At 41.2% G+C, this 20239-nt stretch overlaps 1 protein-coding gene across 1 annotated transcript in view; it reads right to left on the minus strand.

The window, feature by feature from the left end:
- Positions 1 to 7369: 7369 nt before the first annotated feature.
- ankdd1b (ankyrin repeat and death domain containing 1B) overlaps positions 7370 to 20239 on the minus strand; it is a gene marked incomplete at its 3' end in the record, with an annotated part of 22877 nt that continues 10007 nt past the window's right edge. The window contains exons 6-16 of the mRNA XM_080790692.1: positions 17949 to 18053; positions 17694 to 17798; positions 17374 to 17472; positions 15890 to 15988; positions 13457 to 13555; positions 11695 to 11793; positions 11303 to 11401; positions 10585 to 10680; positions 8276 to 8483; positions 7662 to 7793; positions 7370 to 7425 (exon numbers count right to left, since the gene is read on the minus strand). Coding sequence (XP_080646818.1) covers positions 7370 to 7425; positions 7662 to 7793; positions 8276 to 8483; positions 10585 to 10680; positions 11303 to 11401; positions 11695 to 11793; positions 13457 to 13555; positions 15890 to 15988; positions 17374 to 17472; positions 17694 to 17798; positions 17949 to 18053 — 1197 coding nt within the window. The remainder of the gene's footprint in view (positions 7426 to 7661; positions 7794 to 8275; positions 8484 to 10584; positions 10681 to 11302; positions 11402 to 11694; positions 11794 to 13456; positions 13556 to 15889; positions 15989 to 17373; positions 17473 to 17693; positions 17799 to 17948; positions 18054 to 20239) is intronic.

Below are 20239 nucleotides of genomic sequence, written 5' to 3' on the forward strand. Positions count from 1 at the left end.
ATTATAATTTTGAGCGATGAAAATAAGCAAATTAGCACAACACATGTGCTAATTTGAATATATGGTATACCGCTCAATACCCTGATGGATCTTCCCCCGACTATCAGCGTAGAAGAGACATATCTATTTGGAATTGTGGTTTCTGATTTCTGTTCGTCTCGTCTCCACTGAACCCGCCATGATAACGCAGGACTTTGAGGCAACGTGACATGACCTTGGGGAGATATGCCAGGAACACACTTACACAAACACACGGGAGATTAACTTTCCACCGAACTGTTCTCATGGACACACATGTCTTACACACAGCCGCCTTCTACCCACCCCCGGCAGCTAGGTATCTTTTTTTCCTCCCCCAGCGTAGCCCATCCTTCGATGGCTTGCGTAGAAAGAGAGCTTTTTCGAGCCTGGCCCAAGCCCCCGCCACCCAGAAACGTGCCTGCACAGCCGAGTATTATAATCTTACTTAAAATGTGATGTCTTCTTACACCCCCCCTGGGCCGAGCTAATACATCTCAGAGACACGGTGCACAGCCTGGGGGCCACCGTGTCAGCCAGCAAGGAGGAAGCCAAGGACCTCCGAGACGAGGTGCTCCATCTGGGAGCGTGGCTCAGCTACATGGAGTTCAGGTACGGGAATTTTAAGGATTCATGTTTTTAATAATTAGGTTAATATATCGAAATGTCGTCCTGTTTTTAAGTAACATGTAACGGGTCAAACTATAGGGGGGTTTCCATGATTCAAATCAAAATCCTAAATATACTTTATCGTCATGTTTTGTGTCCATACAGCACCGTATTCTGAAACTGGGATGTGCATACCCTTCTTTACAAACATGTGCAATGACCACTCTCATTAAAAATCCGGTAGAGTAGGCTACGGTTGTAAGGAGATGTATAGTTTAGCTGCGTGACGTGTCTCCCTGTGACCCGGAGGAGGCTCTGCCTTTCAGAGACCAAATGTCACCAAATGTTTTTATAATCGTCATGGGGGCCGTCGTGCATGCGTGCATACACGCTGTGACTGTACGTGTGTGTGTGTGTGTGTGTGCACGCGTGCGTGTGCGTGCATGCATGCGAGCCAAATTAATGTTTTCTAAAAAAGGACAACTTGTTTCCCCATCCTGACCAGCCTATTATTATTATGCGCCATTAAACTGCAAGCCAATGAAGAATGAACCAATCTGTAGCATTGTCAGTATTTGTCTTGATTTCTGTTATTCATATTTATTTAGTTGACAATAATTATAACTGTATAGGCCTGCAGTGTTTTAAGACATAGGCTTGTCTTGTATTGCTATAAAATGAATGGTAAAAACTAATTCTATACATGCATTAAAAAAGTGTCCAGTGGAATGGTGGGGTCAGTGATCAGTGGAGGAGTAAAAAATCACACCTGTGTGAACCGAGTCTCTCTCTCTCTCTCTAAACAACAAGGTCACATGGCTTTGGGGAGTTTGGGCAGCAGATCTACAAGCTCTCAACATGTCATTCTGCAATGTGCTGTGGGCTTGTAGATCACCAATTTGGATAATTATTGTTTGCATGTTTGCACTTCAATTAAATGTCAAGCTGCATTTTATAATTCCTTTTTATAAGCATTTTTATTTCTCTAACTCTCCCTAACTAAAGTGTGTCAGCAAGCGTGGGAGAAGCCAAGGAGCTCCGAGACACTGTGGTGGAACAACGGGTTCATCTCAGCAACATGGAGGAAGAAGTCCAGGAGCAGAGGACCTAAACTTAACCCTAGTAAAACTATGCCTAAACCTAACCCTATTCCTAACCTTAACCCCAGTAAAACGATGCCTAAACCTAACGCTATTCCTAAACTTAACCCCAGTAAAACTATGCCTAAACCTAACCCTATTCCTAAACTTAACCTCAGTAAAACTATGCCTAAACCTAACCCTATTCCTAAACTTAACCCCAGTAAAACTATGCCTAAACCTAACCCTATTCCTAAACTTAACCCCAGTAAAACTATGCCTAAACCTAACCCTATTCCTAAACTTAACCTCAGTAAAACTATGCCTAAACCTAACCCTATTCCTAAACTTAACCCCAGTAAAACTATGCCTAAACCTAACCCTATTCCTAAACTTAACCTCAGTAAAACTATGCCTAAACCTAACCCTATTCCTAAACTTAACCCCAGTAAAACTATGCCTAAACCTAACCCTATTCCTAACCTTAACCCCAGTAAAACGATGCCTAAACCTAACGCTATTCCTAACCTTAACCCCAGTAAAACGATGCCTAAACTTAACCCTATTCCTAAACTTAACCCCAGTAAAACGATGAGGATTTCTCCAACCAAATGTTGGTTGGAGAAATGCACCTCAAATGTACTCTGAAGTATAGCCTACTGTAGAGTGTAGAAAACTATAGACTAGAATGTACTCTGAAGTACTGTAAAATACTACTATAGATACTAGAATGTACTCTGAAGTACTGTAAAATACTACTATAGATACTAGAATGTACTCTGAAGTACTTTAAAATACTACTATAGATACTAGAATGTACTGTAAAATAATATAGATAATAGAATGTACTACAGTAGTAACCTACTGTAGAGTGTAGAATACGATATACTAGAATGTACTGTAAAATAATATAGATAATAGAATGTACTGTAAAATAATAGATAATACAATACATTAATACATTTGATTGGTGTATTATTTAAATAATAGTAATAATAGTAAACCTATAATTTATGCTTTTATTAATAGTAATGTTTGTAATGTGATACTGTCTCTGTGTTGACAGACCCACCGAAGGAGGCGTTCTCTGTTGGTTTGGGTTCTGGATGGGTTGGAAAGTATAATTCTGACACCACTCTGATCTACAAGAAGGTCTTCACCAACGTGGGCAACGGCTACGATCCATCTACAGGTTGGTTATGCTTCATCATGATCTACAGGTTGGTTATGATTCATTATGATCTACAGGTTGGTTATGATTCATTATGATCTACAGGTTGGTTATGATTCATTATGATCTACAGGTTGGTTATGATTCATTATGATCTACAGGTTGGTTATGATTCATTATGATCTACAGGTTGGTTATGATTCATTATGATGATGATCAATCTCTAGAATTATTATTATTATTATTATTATTACCAATCTCTAGAATTATTAGTTAGACGTTTTGAAAATAGCAGATCTACAAGCTCACGGCGTGACATGTTGTTGTGAGCTTGTAGATCTGCTATTAATTAGTCTAATTATACAATATGGTGGGATGGTTCATTCACACCGTTTAAATATCTCTGTGTCTGTCTGTCTGTCTGTGTCTGTCTCTCTCTCTCTCAGGTATCTTTACATCAGGTGTGAAAGGGGTTTATCAGTTCAGGTTCACTGCAGCTGGCTACGGGTCATCAGAGAGTGTGAGGATCCTGATGTATAAAAATGGTCAGAAACTCATTCATCTCTATGGATACAATTATGGTACATCTGGTGAATATGTGTCTAGTGGAATGATCCTAGAGCTGGAGCAGGGAGACACAGTTTACATGGGTATACCTGGTAGGCACAGGCTCTTTGATGACTTTGACAACAACAATGTGTTCAGTGGTTTTCTGCTCTATGCTATGTAACTGTTACTACATTACATTAACACTGTTACTGTACCATTAACACTGTTACTGTACCATTACATTAACACCGTTACTGTACCATTAACACTGTTACTGTACCATTAACACCGTTACTGTATGTTATTATACCGTTAGTTATTATGCTAATTTGCTTATTTCCATCTAAAGAAGTAGTAAAGTGTGCCGCTTGGGATATTATTTACATTATGAAGAGAGGATATATACAAAGAAATTATAATTTTGAGCGATGGAAATAAGCGAATTAGCACAACACCCCATAGCCCCATTAAATTCCCATTCAATTCAATGCAATTTATTTAGGGCTTATGGTAGGGGAAATAGCCAATAAGGAGTTTTTGCACAAAATAACACCTGGACCTCTTTGGTGGGGACGTAACAACTACAAAGAAAGGTAAGAAAGCCTTTTAGTATGGCATTCTCCTTTAACTTAAAAAATCTGAACTATCCATTTAAACACGGACCTAACAAACAAACAATTGTCATGGTTGTATTTCAGTTGTCTTAAAACGAATCCTTTAAGTATTTGTGTTGATTTGTTGGTTAAAAAAACAGAATGTTGTAATTCTAATTAAAACACTATTATTTATATTTTTTACCATATTATGGTGTGGAGTCATTCTGTCACTGTGCTTAGTGTGCTATATAAATAAAATGTACTTACTTACAAGTGGCTTATACTTGTGTTCAACATAAACCTGCAAAACACAAGAAAACAAACAATTAGATTTATGTTTAAGTGTCAAACCAAACCAGCTGCACTCACACCTGAGCTATTTGTACCTAATGCTCACGTCACAGCCGGTCTAAAGCCCGCAATTACAATAATTGTATGAACTAAAAACCTAATCTAAAATGCTTTCCTGGTTTAAAGTTGCTGTTTGTGTGCGTTAACTGGACCCCTGCAAAAATACTTTATAATAAATGCTGTTTACTTAAAAACAATAAATTTCTAGGACATCAATACTACTACATATATTTAAAGCACGTAAAGAGTAACTAGAATTGAGAATTGAGATTTCCGAGCTGTAGGCCTACTACAAACAAAACATCTCCATCCAGGGTTTAACACACTACACAGTATACACACATGAATGTATAGCGGGTGCTTTAATTAAGGATACAACTACAAACCCAGTGTGGTTTAAGGTTTAACTTTAAACTTTAGGACAACATATCTATTTGGAACAGATGTCTGTTTGTTCCTCCAACCTTGGATCAAGACTAGCCTACCATGTGTTTTATCCAGTAGGCTAAGCTATCCATAGATATAGACTATTGGTATTTAAAAGTTCGTTGTTCATGTGACATTGCTGACCACCCAAAATGTTCAAATTAAAGACCATTGACATTGACTTGTGACTTTTTGCATTTTATTACTCCATAATTCCAGAAGCCATGGTTCTGACATGGAAAAGACAGAAAAAGTGTAGATCAGACAAATGCAGTAATCAATTAGCTCAAAACATTAAAGCATACATCAACTCATGATTCAGAGCATAGTATAGTAACAAATAATACTGTAGACAAGAGCTTACATTTGGTCATGGACGCATGGGTCTGGAGTGGAGAGCTGTGTGAGTGAACTGTGTGTGGAGTGAGTGTGAGTGTTTGTAGGGGAGCACACCTGACAATGGCAATCAGCCCAGAGTGCTGATGGCAGACACCTGTGGGTGATTGGTGCAGTGGTGGTGTGGAAGGGGAGTTGTGAAGGGTTGTGTCCACCAGGGGCTGCCATTTGGATTGTCTGGGGAAATTCTCAACAATTGGTGTATACAAAGTTTACTAGTGTTTACTGTTAAAGATTTGTGTCTGAAACAAAACGTGTCATATTGATGTAAAATAAATCAAACATCAGCTTTTACCTCCTGTGGCGTTTCACTCCAGTCCAAACTGCTCAACCTGCATAGCAGAAGCAGAGTGAATTCAGACTAGTAGCCTACTCTATATAATAAGAGAGTGGCGACACTAGCGTTGACTCCCATTGTGTAACAATGGAATGCGGAAGTGCTCATTCTATCTCAATAGCATAGTTCCAGCCATTGGAGCAACCCGCTTTGCGGTGAGGTCAAAGTGTGTCACTACTCTCCTACTCTACACTCTGAGTGAATTGATCCCACACTTTGTTTTTCAATCAAGACTCATCATCTGCAGTCTGCACCACACACACACACACAGTCACACACACGTCACGCACGCACGTCGCACGCACACTCCTGTGAGTAGCCTAGAAATTAGATGGCTAGTGGTGAAACTTTTTATATTGAATTACATTATAATACATAAAAGCTAGATACATGATATAAACATATAGCCCATATACCATATACATAAAAGTCCATCTATTTTAATTTTGCTTGGGTAAAAATAATTAATAATGCTAAAAAAATTAATGGTTTTGGACATTCATCATTCAAGCAATGATGTGTCTGTCTTCTTATAGCTATTCTAGGCTTCATCTTCATCTGCTTTGGAAACTCTTAAAGTATTCAATCCAAAACCAATAATATGATTGAATCCATCATCTTCAGACACATGTAGTGTCGGCTGATGGACACTAGATGGCGTCCAAACAGCAGCTGATGTAGAGTAGAGTTTATTTATTTTGGTCATTATAACAAATCAATTAATAAAGTGCCTGCTTTTTATTTGCAAAAGAAACAAACCAAAAAGGTGTAGGCTCAAGCCTAAGCTTATAGCCCATCATTTTTTAAATTTTTGATTAAAAAAAAATCCTCGTTTCTCATCATTTTGGACCATGGGCTATAGCCCATATCGTACGGCATACTATAGCACGCCGTTTTTCATCATTTTTGAGGATTTGGAAAAAAATAAAAAAACGATGGGTTATAGCCCAAAGTTTTTTGATTTTTTGGAGAAAAAAAAAAATCCTCGTTTCTCATCATTTTGGACCATGGGCTATAGCCCATATCGTACGGCATACTATAGCACGCCGTTTTTCATCATTTTTGAGGATTTGGAAAAAAATAAAAAAACGATGGGTTATAGCCCAAAGTTTTTTGATTTTTTGGAGAAAAAAAAAAACCCTCGTTTTTCATCATTTTGGACAATGGGCTATAGCCCATATCGTACGGCATACTATAGCACGCCGTTTTTCATCATTTTTGAGGATTTGAAAAAAATGAAAAAAAAATTATCCTTGTTTTTCATCATTTTGTATGTAGGACTAGTAGCATGCCAAAGTTTGTGCTATTGCCATAGAGAATGCATTGGGCGTTTCAGTTAAATAACTCAGAAACTATAAAACATTTCAAAGTAAAAAGTTCCAGCATGTGTCTCCACAGTAAGCTGAATAATAAAAAGTGTGAATGGAGTTTCTAGGTGAAAGTCATTTTTGACGTGCCAATGTCTGCCATTGAACCCCATTGTAAATTTGAAAGCACTATATTTCTAAAACTATGAAACATTTCAAAGATTCCTTTTCAGGCTAACATGTCCACCGTCACCTCCCAATGTATGAATGAATAAACCTTCACCTCCCAATGTATGAATGCATGAACCTTCACCTCCCAATGTATGAATGAATGAACCTTCACCTCCCAATGTATGAATGAATGAACCTTCACCTCCCAATGTATGAATGAATGAACCTTCACCTCCCAATGTATGAATGAATGAACCTTCACCTCCCAATGTATGAATGAATGAAGCGCTTTGAGCACGTGAAAAAGCGCTATAAAATGCAATTCATTAGATGTTTATTATTATTATTATTATTATTAATTATGACATGCAGCAGGTGGTCTTGACCCCGCCCTCCGCCTCCGTACGGATCTTATCTGTAAGGAGACAGAAAACTCAAAGTAAATACTTTCTATACCTTTTGTTACTTTAAGTACAAATGCCAATACTTTTGCACTTTTTACTCAAGCTTAAGTTTTGATTGGTTTGTGTTGTGTACCTGCTGCCTTGCGGTTGCCCGTGGCGATCAGGCCCTGTTTTGATTGGTTTGTGTGTACCTGCTGCCTTGCGGTTGCCCGTGGCGATCAGGCCCTGTTTTGATTGGTTTGTGTACCTGCTGCCTTGCGGTTGCCCGTGGCGATCAGGCCCTGGTGCAGCTCCTTAGCGGCACAACGCTGGCTTAGCTCCACCCCGTGCATCCATATTAGGAACATCCTATTAGCATGCTCCCTGTAGCTGTGTTGGCCTGAGAGAGAGAGAGAGAGAGAGAGAGAGAGAGAGACACACACACACACACACACACACACACACACACACACACACACACACGCACAGAGGAGTATGAATAGGTGGTCGCCTCATCACATTAGAAGGCAGTATGAATTGGCCTTAAAGGGACAATCCACCCTTTTTGCAAAATAATATATGTTAATGACGTTTAGAAGCTTTAGAACACTTTCCTGGGGGTCTTTATGTGTGCAATATGTGGTTTTAGATATTCTAGATTGTAGCAGTGTCTCTCTGATGTCATGGACACTGGGCTCACTTCCTTCCTGGACTACATGTTGTCTCAGTAAGACAGCTCTCCCCCCTATCCACAAGGAGGAGCAGTGCACCAAAGAAGTATGGGAATTGTAGTCCAGGAAGGTAGTGCAATGAGACCAGTGTCCATGACATCAGAGCACACGCACACGCACACACACACACACACGCAGTACACACACACACCTGTCCACTGTTCCTCGATGGCGGCCACCTGGCTCGGGGTGAACTCCCAGAGTTCCGCCAGCCTCTTCCAGTCCCCGGGACGCAGGAAGTGGTGCGCCAGCCGCCACGCCATGGAGCGCAGCGCCGCGGTCTCCGGGCGGTGGTCCAGCTTGAAGGTCAGCGCCGGGGCGTCGCCCAGGGGGGGGCGGTCCTTAAGCTCCGGGTTCGCCTGGAAAGGACCGACAGTCACACCGTATTTGTTTACAAACATTTGGTATTTGTTTATAAACATTTGGTATTTGTGTATAAACATTTGGTATTTGTTTATAAACATTTAGGATTTGTTTATAAACATTTGGGATTTGTTTATAAACATTTGGTATTTGTTTATATACATTTGGTATTTGTTTAAACATTTGGGATTTGTTTATAAACATTTCGGTATTTGTTTATAAACATTTTTGGTATTTGTTTATAAACATTTGGGATTTGTTAATACACATTTGGTATTTGTTTATAGACATTTGGTATTTGTTTATAGACATTTGGTATTTGTTTATAAACATTTGGGATTTGTTTATAAACATTTGGGGTTTGTTTATACATATTTGGGATTTGTTTACATACATTCTGGGATTTGTTTACAAACATTTAGGATTTATTTACAAACATTTAGGATTTGTTTATAAACATTTAGGATTTGTTTATAAACATTTTGGTATTTGTTTATAAACATTTTGGTATTTGTTTATAAACATTTTGGTATTTGTTTATAGACATTTGGCATTTGTTTATAAACATTTTGGTATTTGTTTATAAACATTTGGCATTTGTTTATAAACAATTTGGTATTTGTTTATAAACATTTTGTAATTTGTTTACAAACATTTGTAAACAAGCTGTCAAGATGAGTTAGTTAGTTATGTATTTATTTAAAGCAGTGGCTCTCAAAGGTGTGATCCTCATGGTTCCTTGAGGGGGTTCCAAATGGACCCATTATAGGTCTGTAACTCTGAGAGTGAAACACATGGACCCAAATGGACCCTTAGAGGTCTGTAACTCTGAGAGTGTACTAGTACAAATGGAACCAAATGGACCCTTTAATATCTTTTATATACCTTTTATCTCTTGTAAAAAGAGAGACCAGCCTATTCTCCAAACCATTATCTTATGCTTTGCTAGGTTGTACAAAATAATATTGGGTCAATTTAATTTGCAGGACTCACCTCGCGCACAGCTGCCTTGTCTGTGTTGTTGACATGACATGGGCTTGCAGGACAGAACTTTTATTTGTGACAGACACATAGTTCCTTTGCAGACAATACAATCTGCTTCTCATTGGTCAGTCACAAAGCTAAGAAAACAGCAGCCTACTTTTTCTGCATGTCAATGATGATGATATAGTTCTTTGGCATGTCAAGCTTTCCTCACGGAGAGCACAACAGTCTATCTGCAGACAGCAGAGCAGCCAGCGAGCCTTTCTCTGCTCTGCTCTGCGGTCGGGACCAGTGCTGTCAGACTCAGCGCACAGCGCATGCAGAGTTATGAATAATACACATTCCGGGCTGAAAGTCCACCTCTCACAGTGTTATTCCACTACGAACCATTGAACGTGCATTGTAATACACATTGGTCTGAATGGTCTGTGAGCTTATAGCGATACATATACAGGCGATACGTGTAAAACCCCGGACATTTGAAGGAATTTATAAAAACCCCCCGGACTGCCCGGACAGCCCCCCAAAAGAGGACTTGTCCGGGCAAAAGAGGACGTATGGTAAGCCTATTTTAGTGTATAGTATAGAGTCTAATTATAAATCTGATATAAATACATCTTGTATAAGTTGTAATACATTTATTTCATTTTTTCACAGACATGAGAACGTCAACGTTTCGATCGAAACGTTGAATCAATAAACCGGCGGAGCTGAGTGTTTCACACCAGTGTTGCGGACTCTATTCATGATGTCATCACAAATGGACTGCTCACCTGACTATGACGTCATCATAAATGGACCGCTCACCTGACTGTGACGTCATCATAAATGGACCGCTCACCTGACTGTGACGTCATCATGAATGGACTGCTCACCTGGCTGTGACGTCATCACAAAGGGACCGCTCACCTGGCTGTGACGTCATCACAAATGGACCGCTCACCTGACTGTGACGTCATCATAAAGGGACCGCTCACCTGACTGTGATGTCATCATAAAGGGACTGCTCACCTGACTGTGACGTCATCACAAAGGGACTGCTCACCTGACTGTGACGTCATCACAAAGGGACTGCTCACCTGACTGTGACGTCATCATAAAGGGACTGCTCACCTGACACCAGCCATAGTATCGTTCTGCTTTGATGATCATGTCCACGACGATGACCTCATCGGCCCGGGCAGCCACGCCCAGAGCGCTCTTATGCTGCTGCTCACACACACACACACACACACACACACACCCACACACACACACACACACACACACACACCAGAGTGCAATACACCTCTCAGCCGATAGGGGGCGTGTGTGACTGTGTGTGTGTGTGTGTGTGTGTGTGTGTGTGTGTGTGTGACTGTGTGTTAGAGACTGACACGGGAGTGGATTTCCACTCCTGTCCTGTCCCACTCCTAGACCAGGGTAAAAAAAAAAATCCTGTCCTGTCCCACTCCTGTAGAATGACTCCTGATCCCATCACGCTCCCACTCGAGATGACTCCCACTCCCATCCCGCTCCTGTTTTTTTTTGTTTGTTGATGGATTATGGGTATGTGTAGTTCTTTTGACTTGCTAACGCAAGTCAAAAGAGCGTTGTCTCACTGAAAGATGACTACAAATATGGGTGCTTCTGTTCTTTTTGGTTGGCGCCACGACCAGCTGAAAATGATCATTATGATTCTAGATAGATAGTCATTCTCGTCCCGTCCTGATCACGGGATTAATAAAAATGTTAATCCCGTGACCCACGGGAATCCCGACAAAATGTCACTCTCTAGTGTGTGTGTGTGTGTGTGTGTGTGTGTGTGTGTGTCTCTGTGTGCAGTACTCACTCTGTCCAGTAGGGTGAGGTCTACTCCGGCTCTGAGCAGCATGTGAACCACCTCCACCCTGGCCTGCTCTGCTGCCACGTGCACTACACTCTGACTCCTCTGCACGCACACACACACACACACACACACACACACACACACACACACACACACACACACACAGTGAAGCTGCAACTTTTGCAGCTACAAACTGCAAAGAGTTGTAGCTTTTGCAGTTACAGCTACAAAGCTGCAAAACAGCTGAGCTGGTCTCAGCTTCAGCTACAAGGATCCAAATACGTCTGTGTAGCTTTGTATCTTTACATCTTTGCATGTGCCCGTGTGAACGCAGGCGTTACAGTGTATCTAGTGTCATGTGGTACACAGCAGTGTCACTGATGTATATTAGTTACATCATCAGTCAGGTTGCAGTTACAGCCAGCCTCCAGCAGGGTGTTCATAACAGGAAGGTGGAAGTTCTTCACAGCCAGGTGGAGAGGAGTCTGGAGTCGCTGAACACACGCACACACACACACACACACACACACACACACACACACACACACACACACACACACACACACACACACACACACACACACACACACACACACACACACACACACACACACAAGCACGTGCACACATGTTTATACTCACATTTTTTTCTTGCACTCTTTATTCTATCCCTTAAGTTTGTTTGTTTGCTCTGCTTGCTTTTTTGATGTTACAGTATAGTATGTTATTGTCTATGCTGCATGCATTGTCTGAAGGACAGTGGCGTGCAATGTGCCCTTTTGGGGGAAAACAAAGTACACTGTACAAAATGTGGAACCATGGTGACATTGATCAATTCTTGATAAAAAGCTTAGTTCTAATATTTATTATTTAAGGCCCCAAAATCTATAAATCTCAAACTGTTAAGGCAACCGGCCGGTTCCACGCACCGCACAAGGTGGCCTTATTTTCCCACTTAAGCACTTTCACTTAACCCATTCTGACCTGAAATCAGATTTAAAAAAATGTCAGTCGTTCTTCGATTTTTTCAAAATTAGCAGACCTACAAGCTCGTAGCGCGCCACTCGGTGGCGCGCTACGAGCTTGTAGATCTGCTATTTTTCAATAGCTAAAGCATAACATGATGCTAACACCAAAACACCAAAACGGCCAAAATGGGTTAAGCACCTGCCCCTCTAAATGTCTGTGCACGCCCCTGCTGAAGGAAGCCATTAAGCCAAACAACAAAAACAAGTATTACTCTTCAGTGGCGTGCACAGACAGACATTTAGAGGGGCAGGAGGTGCTCAAGTGAAAAAAAGGGCACCTTGTGCAGCGCGGCGTGGAACCGGCTGGTTGCCATAACCCATTTTGGGGCGGGAACCCCCCATTTTTGGTTAGCATCATGTTATGCTAAAGCTATTGAAAAACAGCAGATCTACAAGCTCATAGCTACAAGCTTGTAGGTCTGCTATTTCTCTTAAATCGAAGAACCACTGACATAGAAAAATATAGCTTTAGATTGTGGGGGGCCTAAATAATATATAGTAGAAGCGTTTTTATCAAGAATTGATCAATGTCACCAATGGCCCACACACTTCAAATTAAGACTTTTATTTTTTAAAGAGCACATTGCCAAAAGGGCAGGGGGTGCTCTAGCACCCCCTATTGTCTATCTGTGCACGCCACTGTTACTAAGTTGTTACCAAAACTAAGAACATATCGTCTTATTAAAAATAATTATGGCCCTGATCCTTATGTTACACAAAATATATCCAAAAGTCAGAGATCTTTTTGTGCACAGCTGCATTCTGGGACCTTACCATTAGCTTTAGAAAAGGGTAGATTCATTGGTACTCCTGAGGAGGACAGAGTCTGTCTAGTGAGTGATTTAAAAGAAATTGAAAATGAAATTCATTTTTTGTTTTACTGCCCATTATATGAAGAATTAAGACATGTATTATTTTGTAAAATGACAACCATCTGTGCTGACTTTTTCTGGTTAGAGGACTATGCCTTTGGTGCATGACACAAAAATAAAGAAATCTATCTATCTATCTATCTACTCTTATATACGTGTACACAAGATGGAACAATAAAGTACAAACCTTGAACCTTGTTTTGTTGTTTTTTTTATGGACATAATTATAATGTTTAACATTTTGTTGTTTTTCTCACCTGGTTCTGGAAATCCATGCGAGCCTGATGGTCGATGAGGACTTTGACCAAGGCTGTGTCCCCTCTCTCTGACACAGGGTGGAGCGCACTGCGTTTAGCCTGGGGAGGAGAGGAGAGCAATGCATTTACAATGGAGAGGAGAGCACTGCGTTTAGCCTGGGGAGGAGAGCAATGTATTTAGCCTGGGGAGGAGAGCAATGCATTTACAATGGAGAGGAGAGCACTGCATTTAGCCTGGGGAGGAGGAGAGGAGGGGAGAGCAATGCATTTACAATGGAGAGGAGAGCAATGTATTTAGCCTGGGAGGAGGAGAGGAGAGCAATGCATTTACAATGGAGAGGAGAGCACTGCGTTTAGCCTGGGGAGGAGAGGAGAGCAATGCATTTACAGTGGAGAGGAGAGCAATGCATTTACAATGGAGAGGAGAGCACTGCGTTTAGCCTGGGGAGGAGAGGAGAGCAATGCATTTACAATGGAGAGGAGAGCACTGCATTTACAATGGAGAGGAGAGCACTGCATTTACAATGGAGAGGAGAGCACTGCATTTAGCCTGGGGAGGAGAGGAGAGCAATGTATTTAGCCTGGGGAGGAGAGGAGAGCAATGCATTTACAATGGAGAGGAGAGCACTGCATTTAGCCTGGGGAGGAGGAGAGGAGAGCAATGTATTTAGCCTGGGGAGGAGAGGAGAGCAATGCATTTACAATGGAGAGGAGAGCACTGCATTTACAATGGAGAGGAGAGCAATGCATTTACAATGGAGAGGAGAGGAGAGCACTGCGTTTAGCCTGGGGAGGAGAGGAGAGCAATGCATTTACAATGGAGAGGAGAGCACTGCATTTAGCCTGGGGAGGAGGAGAGGAGAACAATGCATTTACAATGGAGAGGAGAGCACTGCATTTACAATGGAGAGGAGAGCAATGCATTTAGCCTGGGGGGAGAGGAGAGCAATGCATTTACAATGGAGAGGAGAGCACTGCATTTAGCCTGGGGAGGAGAGGAGAGCAATGCATTTACAATGGAGAGGAGAGCACTGCATTTAGCCTGGGGAGGAGAGGAGAGCAATGCATTTACAATGGAGAGGAGAGCACTGCATTTACAATGGAGAGGAGAGCAATGCATTTACAATGGAGAGGAGAGCAATGCATTTAGCCTGGGGGGGAGAGGAGAGCAATGCATTTACAATGGAGAGGAGAGCACTGCATTTAGCCTGGGGAGGAGAGGAGAGCAATGCATTTACAATGGAGAGGAGAGCACTGCATTTAGCCTGGGGAGGAGAGGAGAGCAATGCATTTACAATGGAGAGGAGAGCACTGCATTTACAATGGAGAGGAGAGCAATGCATTTACAATGGAGAGGAGAGCACTGCATTTAGCCTGGGGAGGAGAGGAGAGCAATGTATTTACAATTGAGAGGAGAGCACTGCATTTACAATGGAGAGGAGAGCAATGCATTTACAATGGAGAGGAGAGCAATGCATTTACAATGGAGAGGAGAGCACTGCATTTAGCCTGGGGAGGAGAGGAGAGCAATGCATTTACAATGGAGAGGAGAGCACTGCATTTAGCCTGGGGAGGAGAGGAGAGCAATGCATTTACAATGGAGAGGAGAGCAATGCATTTAGCCTGGGGGGGAGAGGAGAGCAATGCATTTACAATGGAGAGGAGAGCACTGCATTTAGCCTGGGGAGGAGAGGAGAGCAATGCATTTACAATGGAGAGGAGAGCACTGCATTTAGCCTGGGGAGGAGAGGAGAGCAATGCATTTACAATGGAGAGGAGAGCACTGCATTTACAATGGAGAGGAGAGCAATGCATTTACAATGGAGAGGAGAGCACTGCATTTAGCCTGGGGAGGAGAGGAGAGCAATGTATTTACAATGGAGAGGAGAGCACTGCATTTACTATGGAGAGGAGAGCAATGCATTTACAATGGAGAGGAGAGCAATGCATTTACAATGGAGAGGAGAGCACTGCGTTTAGCCTGGGGAGGAGAGGAGAGCAATGCATTTACAATGGAGAGGAGAGCACTGCATTTACAATGGAGAGGAGAGCACTGCATTTACAATGGAGAGGAGAGCACTGCATTTAGCCTGGGGAGGAGAGGAGAGCAATGTATTTAGCCTGGGGAGGAGAGGAGAGCAATGCATTTACAATGGAGAGGAGAGCACTGCATTTAGCCTGGGGAGGAGGAGAGGAGAGCAATGTATTTAGCCTGGGGAGGAGAGGAGAGCAATGCATTTACAATGGAGAGGAGAGCACTGCATTTACAATGGAGAGGAGAGCACTGCATTTACAATGGAGAGGAGAGCACTGCATTTAGCCTGGGGAGGAGAGGAGAGCAATGTATTTAGCCTGGGGAGGAGAGGAGAGCAATGCATTTACAATGGAGAGGAGAGGAGAGGAGAGGAGAGGAGAGGATGTTTGTCTGGTTACCATGGTGATGACGTTGGGGTCACATCCTGCCTCCAGAAGGGTCAGAACGACCTCTTCATTTCCGCCGTCCGCTGCCAGATAGACGGCTGTCTCACCTTCCTATCAGACAGACAGGTTATTATCTGTCTGTCTGCTGCAATGGCAATTTATGGCCTACTAGCAAAATGTAAATAGGGTTCAAAATTCACCCTATTTTAATCTCTGCTCGTGTGGTACCTGCCTGGCCTTACTACATATATACATACAGTCATGCGAGTGTTAGTTTGGTAAATATTTGCCAAACTGTGACATCATGTAACATTTACCAGCGTGAGGTTCTGAATGATTTTAAAGGTCTTTGATGTTGGTCTGGCACGGTGCCAAGGTGATGTTGGTTGCGGTGTACCGTGTTGACATTTAGGGTGGCACCGAAACACTACGAGATAACCAGCGTCTGAAACAACGGTGCCGAGGCCCGACTAGATCGGAAGAGAATCTCGGGCATACGTTATCGTCTAAAGTGTGAGACAGTGATCCAATCTGACAAACATGTTACAGCCAGTGTTGTTTTTGGCAGCAAATTTCTATTTTAGTTTTAGTCATATAGTCTTTGGACTGAAACTTAATTAAGTTTTTTAGTCACATTTTAGTCACCTGGAAATGTCTTAGTGTTAGTCTAGTTTTAGTCGACTAAATGTCATAAGATTTTAGTCGACTAAATCTACAGTTGATTTAGTCGACTAAAATGTATTTTGGCGGGTCTTGATGCCGTCGTAATGAGTGTTTTTACACTTGCTGAAAATAGCATGCAACCATGACTTATACTGGATCTCTTGTCCACTAATCCCTTCCTAATATTTTAGTCTAGTTTTTATTTGTCGACAAAATCGTCAGTATATTTAGTCTTAGTTTTAGTCATCGTAGCTTAGTTTTCATTTAGTTTCCATTTGTTTTTGTCAGTGAAAATACGTAGTCGACGAACATTTTTCGTCTTAGTTTTAGTCGACGAAAACAACACTGGTTACAGCCTGCTGATGACACACACACACACACACACACACACACACACACACACACACAATATATAAATTGGAGTGACAGGCCCACGTACAGTATACGCTATTATAGCTATAATATAATATTGTCCATAGATAATTTATCCCAATATTTATTCAACCTTTGTGGTTCCATTCCATACTTCAACTGGTTCACCTTCACACTAGAACTATTGTGATTGGCTGTATACCATGATGACATCATTACTGTAGCAGTGTTGTGATTGGCTGCACCATGATGACATCATTACTGTAGCAGTGTTGTGATTGGCCGTACCATGTTGACATAATTACTGTAGCAGTGCTCTGATTGGCTGTACCATGTTGACATAATTACTGTAGCAGTGTTCTGATTGGGCTATACCATATTGACATCAGTACTGTAGCAGTGTTCTGATTGGCTGTACCGTGATGACATCATTACTGTAGGAGTGCTCTCATTGGCCGTACCATGTTGACGTCATCGCGCGTGTCATATTTCAGAAGCAGGAAGTCCACTGCGCCCCGGTGACCGTTCCTGGCAGCTAGGTGGAGCGGCGTGTCCCCAACCTGCGCACACACACACACACACACACACACATACACTGAAGTGAGCGTTGACACACCAACATCCAACAGACTAACCAGCACGCCAACGGCCAGGGCTCAGACCCCTCGGTAGCTCTGTGACACACGCACACGCAAGCACGCATGCACACACACACACACACACACACACACACACACACACACACACAGACACACACACACACACACACACACACACACACCTTGTTGGGCCTCATGGTGTCCATGTTGTACGGAGCTTCACTCAACATCTGCATCATGTCAACACAGCCGTGCTCTGCAGCCAGCGAGAATGACCTGTGACCTCCCTGACACACACACACACACACACCCCACACACACACACACCCCCTATGGTTTTTGAGTCGTATTCCTTCAGTTGTACAGTTTTCTTTATTTGATGTACAGTAGTTTATATTAATATTTGACAGCCTTTGATATACAGTAGATTATTATACCTGATCTTCCTTGTCCAACTCCTTCATCTGCAGATCATCCACGATGTATTCTACGATGTCTGTGTGGTTGTTTATGGCAGCACAGTGCATTACGTTTAAACCTACCTGTAAAAAAACATTAATATATGAACTATGACACTGTATTCTACAGCACAGTGCATCACGTTTAAACCTACCTGTAAAAAAAACATTAATATATGAACTATGACACTTTATTCTACAGCACAGTGCATTACGTTTAAACCTACCTGTAAAACACATTAATATATGAACTATGACACTGTATTCTACAGCACAGTGCATTACATTTAAACCTACCTGTAAAACACATTAATATATGAACTATGACACTGTATTCTACAGCACAGTGCATTACGTTTAAACCTACCTGTAAAAAAACATTAATATATGAACTATGACACTGTATTCTACAGCACAGTGCATCACGTTTAAACCTACCTGTAAAACACATTAATATATGAACTATGACACTGTATTCTACACAGCACAGTGCATCACGTTTAAACCTACCTGTAAAAAACATTAATATATGAACTATGACACTGTATTCTACAGCACAGTGCATCACGTTTAAACCTACCTGTAAAACACATTAATATATGAACTATGACACTGTATTCTACAGCACAGTGCATCACGTTTAAACCTACCTGTAAAACACATTAATATATGAACTATGACACTGTATTCTACAGCACAGTGCATCACGTTTAAACCTACCTGTAAAACACATTAATATATGAACTATGACACTATTCTACAGCACAGTGCATCACGTTTAAACCTACCTGTAAAACACATTAATATATGAACTATGACACTATTCTACAGCACAGTGCATCACGTTTAAACCTACCTGTAAAAAACATTAATATATGAACTATGACACTGTATTCTACAGCACAGTGCATCACGTTTAAACCTACCTGTAAAACACATTAATATATGAACTATGACACTGTATTCTACAGCACAGTGCATCACGTTTAAACCTACCTGTAAAACACATTAATATATGAACTATAACACTGCATTCTACACAGCACAGTGCATCACGTTTAAACCTACCTGTAAAAAACATTAATATATGAACTATGACACTGTATTCTACAGCACAGTGCATCACGTTTAAACCTACCTGTAAAACACATTAATATATGAACTATGACACTGTATTCTACAGCACAGTGCATCACGTTTAAACCTACCTGTAAAACACATTAATATATGAACTATGACACTGTATTCTACAGCACAGTGCATCACGTTTAAACCTACCTGTAAAACACATTAATATATGAACTATGACACTGTATTCTATGTAAAAACATTAATATATGAACTATGACACTGTATTCTACAGCACAGTGCATCACGTTTAAACCTACCTGTAAAACACATTAATATATAAACTATGACACTGTATTCTACAGCACAGTGCATCACGTTTAAACCTACCTGTAAAACACATTAATATATGAACTATGACACTGTATTCTACAGCACAGTGCATCACGTTTAAACCTACCTGTAAAAAACATTAATATATGAACTATGACACTGTATTCTACAGCACAGTGCATCACGTTTAAACCTACCTGTAAAAAAACATTAATATATGAACTATGACACATGTATTCTACAGCACAGTGCATCACGTTTAAACCTACCTGTAAAAAACATTAATATATGAACTATGACACTGTATTCTACGATGTCTGTGTGGTTGTTGATGGCAGCACAGTGCATCACGTTTAAACCTACCTGTAAAACAATGTCATATTTATAAAACACTTATAACTGTATTTTGCATGTCTTAAGTACCAGGTCTTATTCCCTAACTTGAGTAAACTAAAGACCTGGAGGCGTGATCAATGCTCTTTGGCCACTCAGAATAGCCAAAGAGCATTGATCACGCCTCCAGGTCTTTAGTTTACTCAAGTTAGGGAATAAGACCTGGTACTTAAGACACGCAAAATACAGCCATAAGTGTCAATAAAGTGTAAATAAATCCTAGTTACACATTTGGAAAATAAAAAAATCAGGTGTCAGAGAGAAAAAGGAAACACAGCACGAGCTGGAATAACCTCAACCTCAACACCGATAACCCAGACTACTGTATGTCTGAGCCATAAATCCAGACTACTGTATGAATGAGCCATAAACCCAGACTACTGTATGTATGAGCCATAAATCCAGACTACTGTATGTATGAGCCATAAATCCAGACTACTGTATGTACAGTATGAGCCATAAATCCAGACTACTGT

This window comes from Protomyctophum bolini (assembly GCF_963924005.1).
Source record: "Protomyctophum bolini genome assembly, chromosome: 19".
Taxonomy (NCBI): Eukaryota; Metazoa; Chordata; class Actinopteri; order Myctophiformes; family Myctophidae; genus Protomyctophum; species Protomyctophum bolini.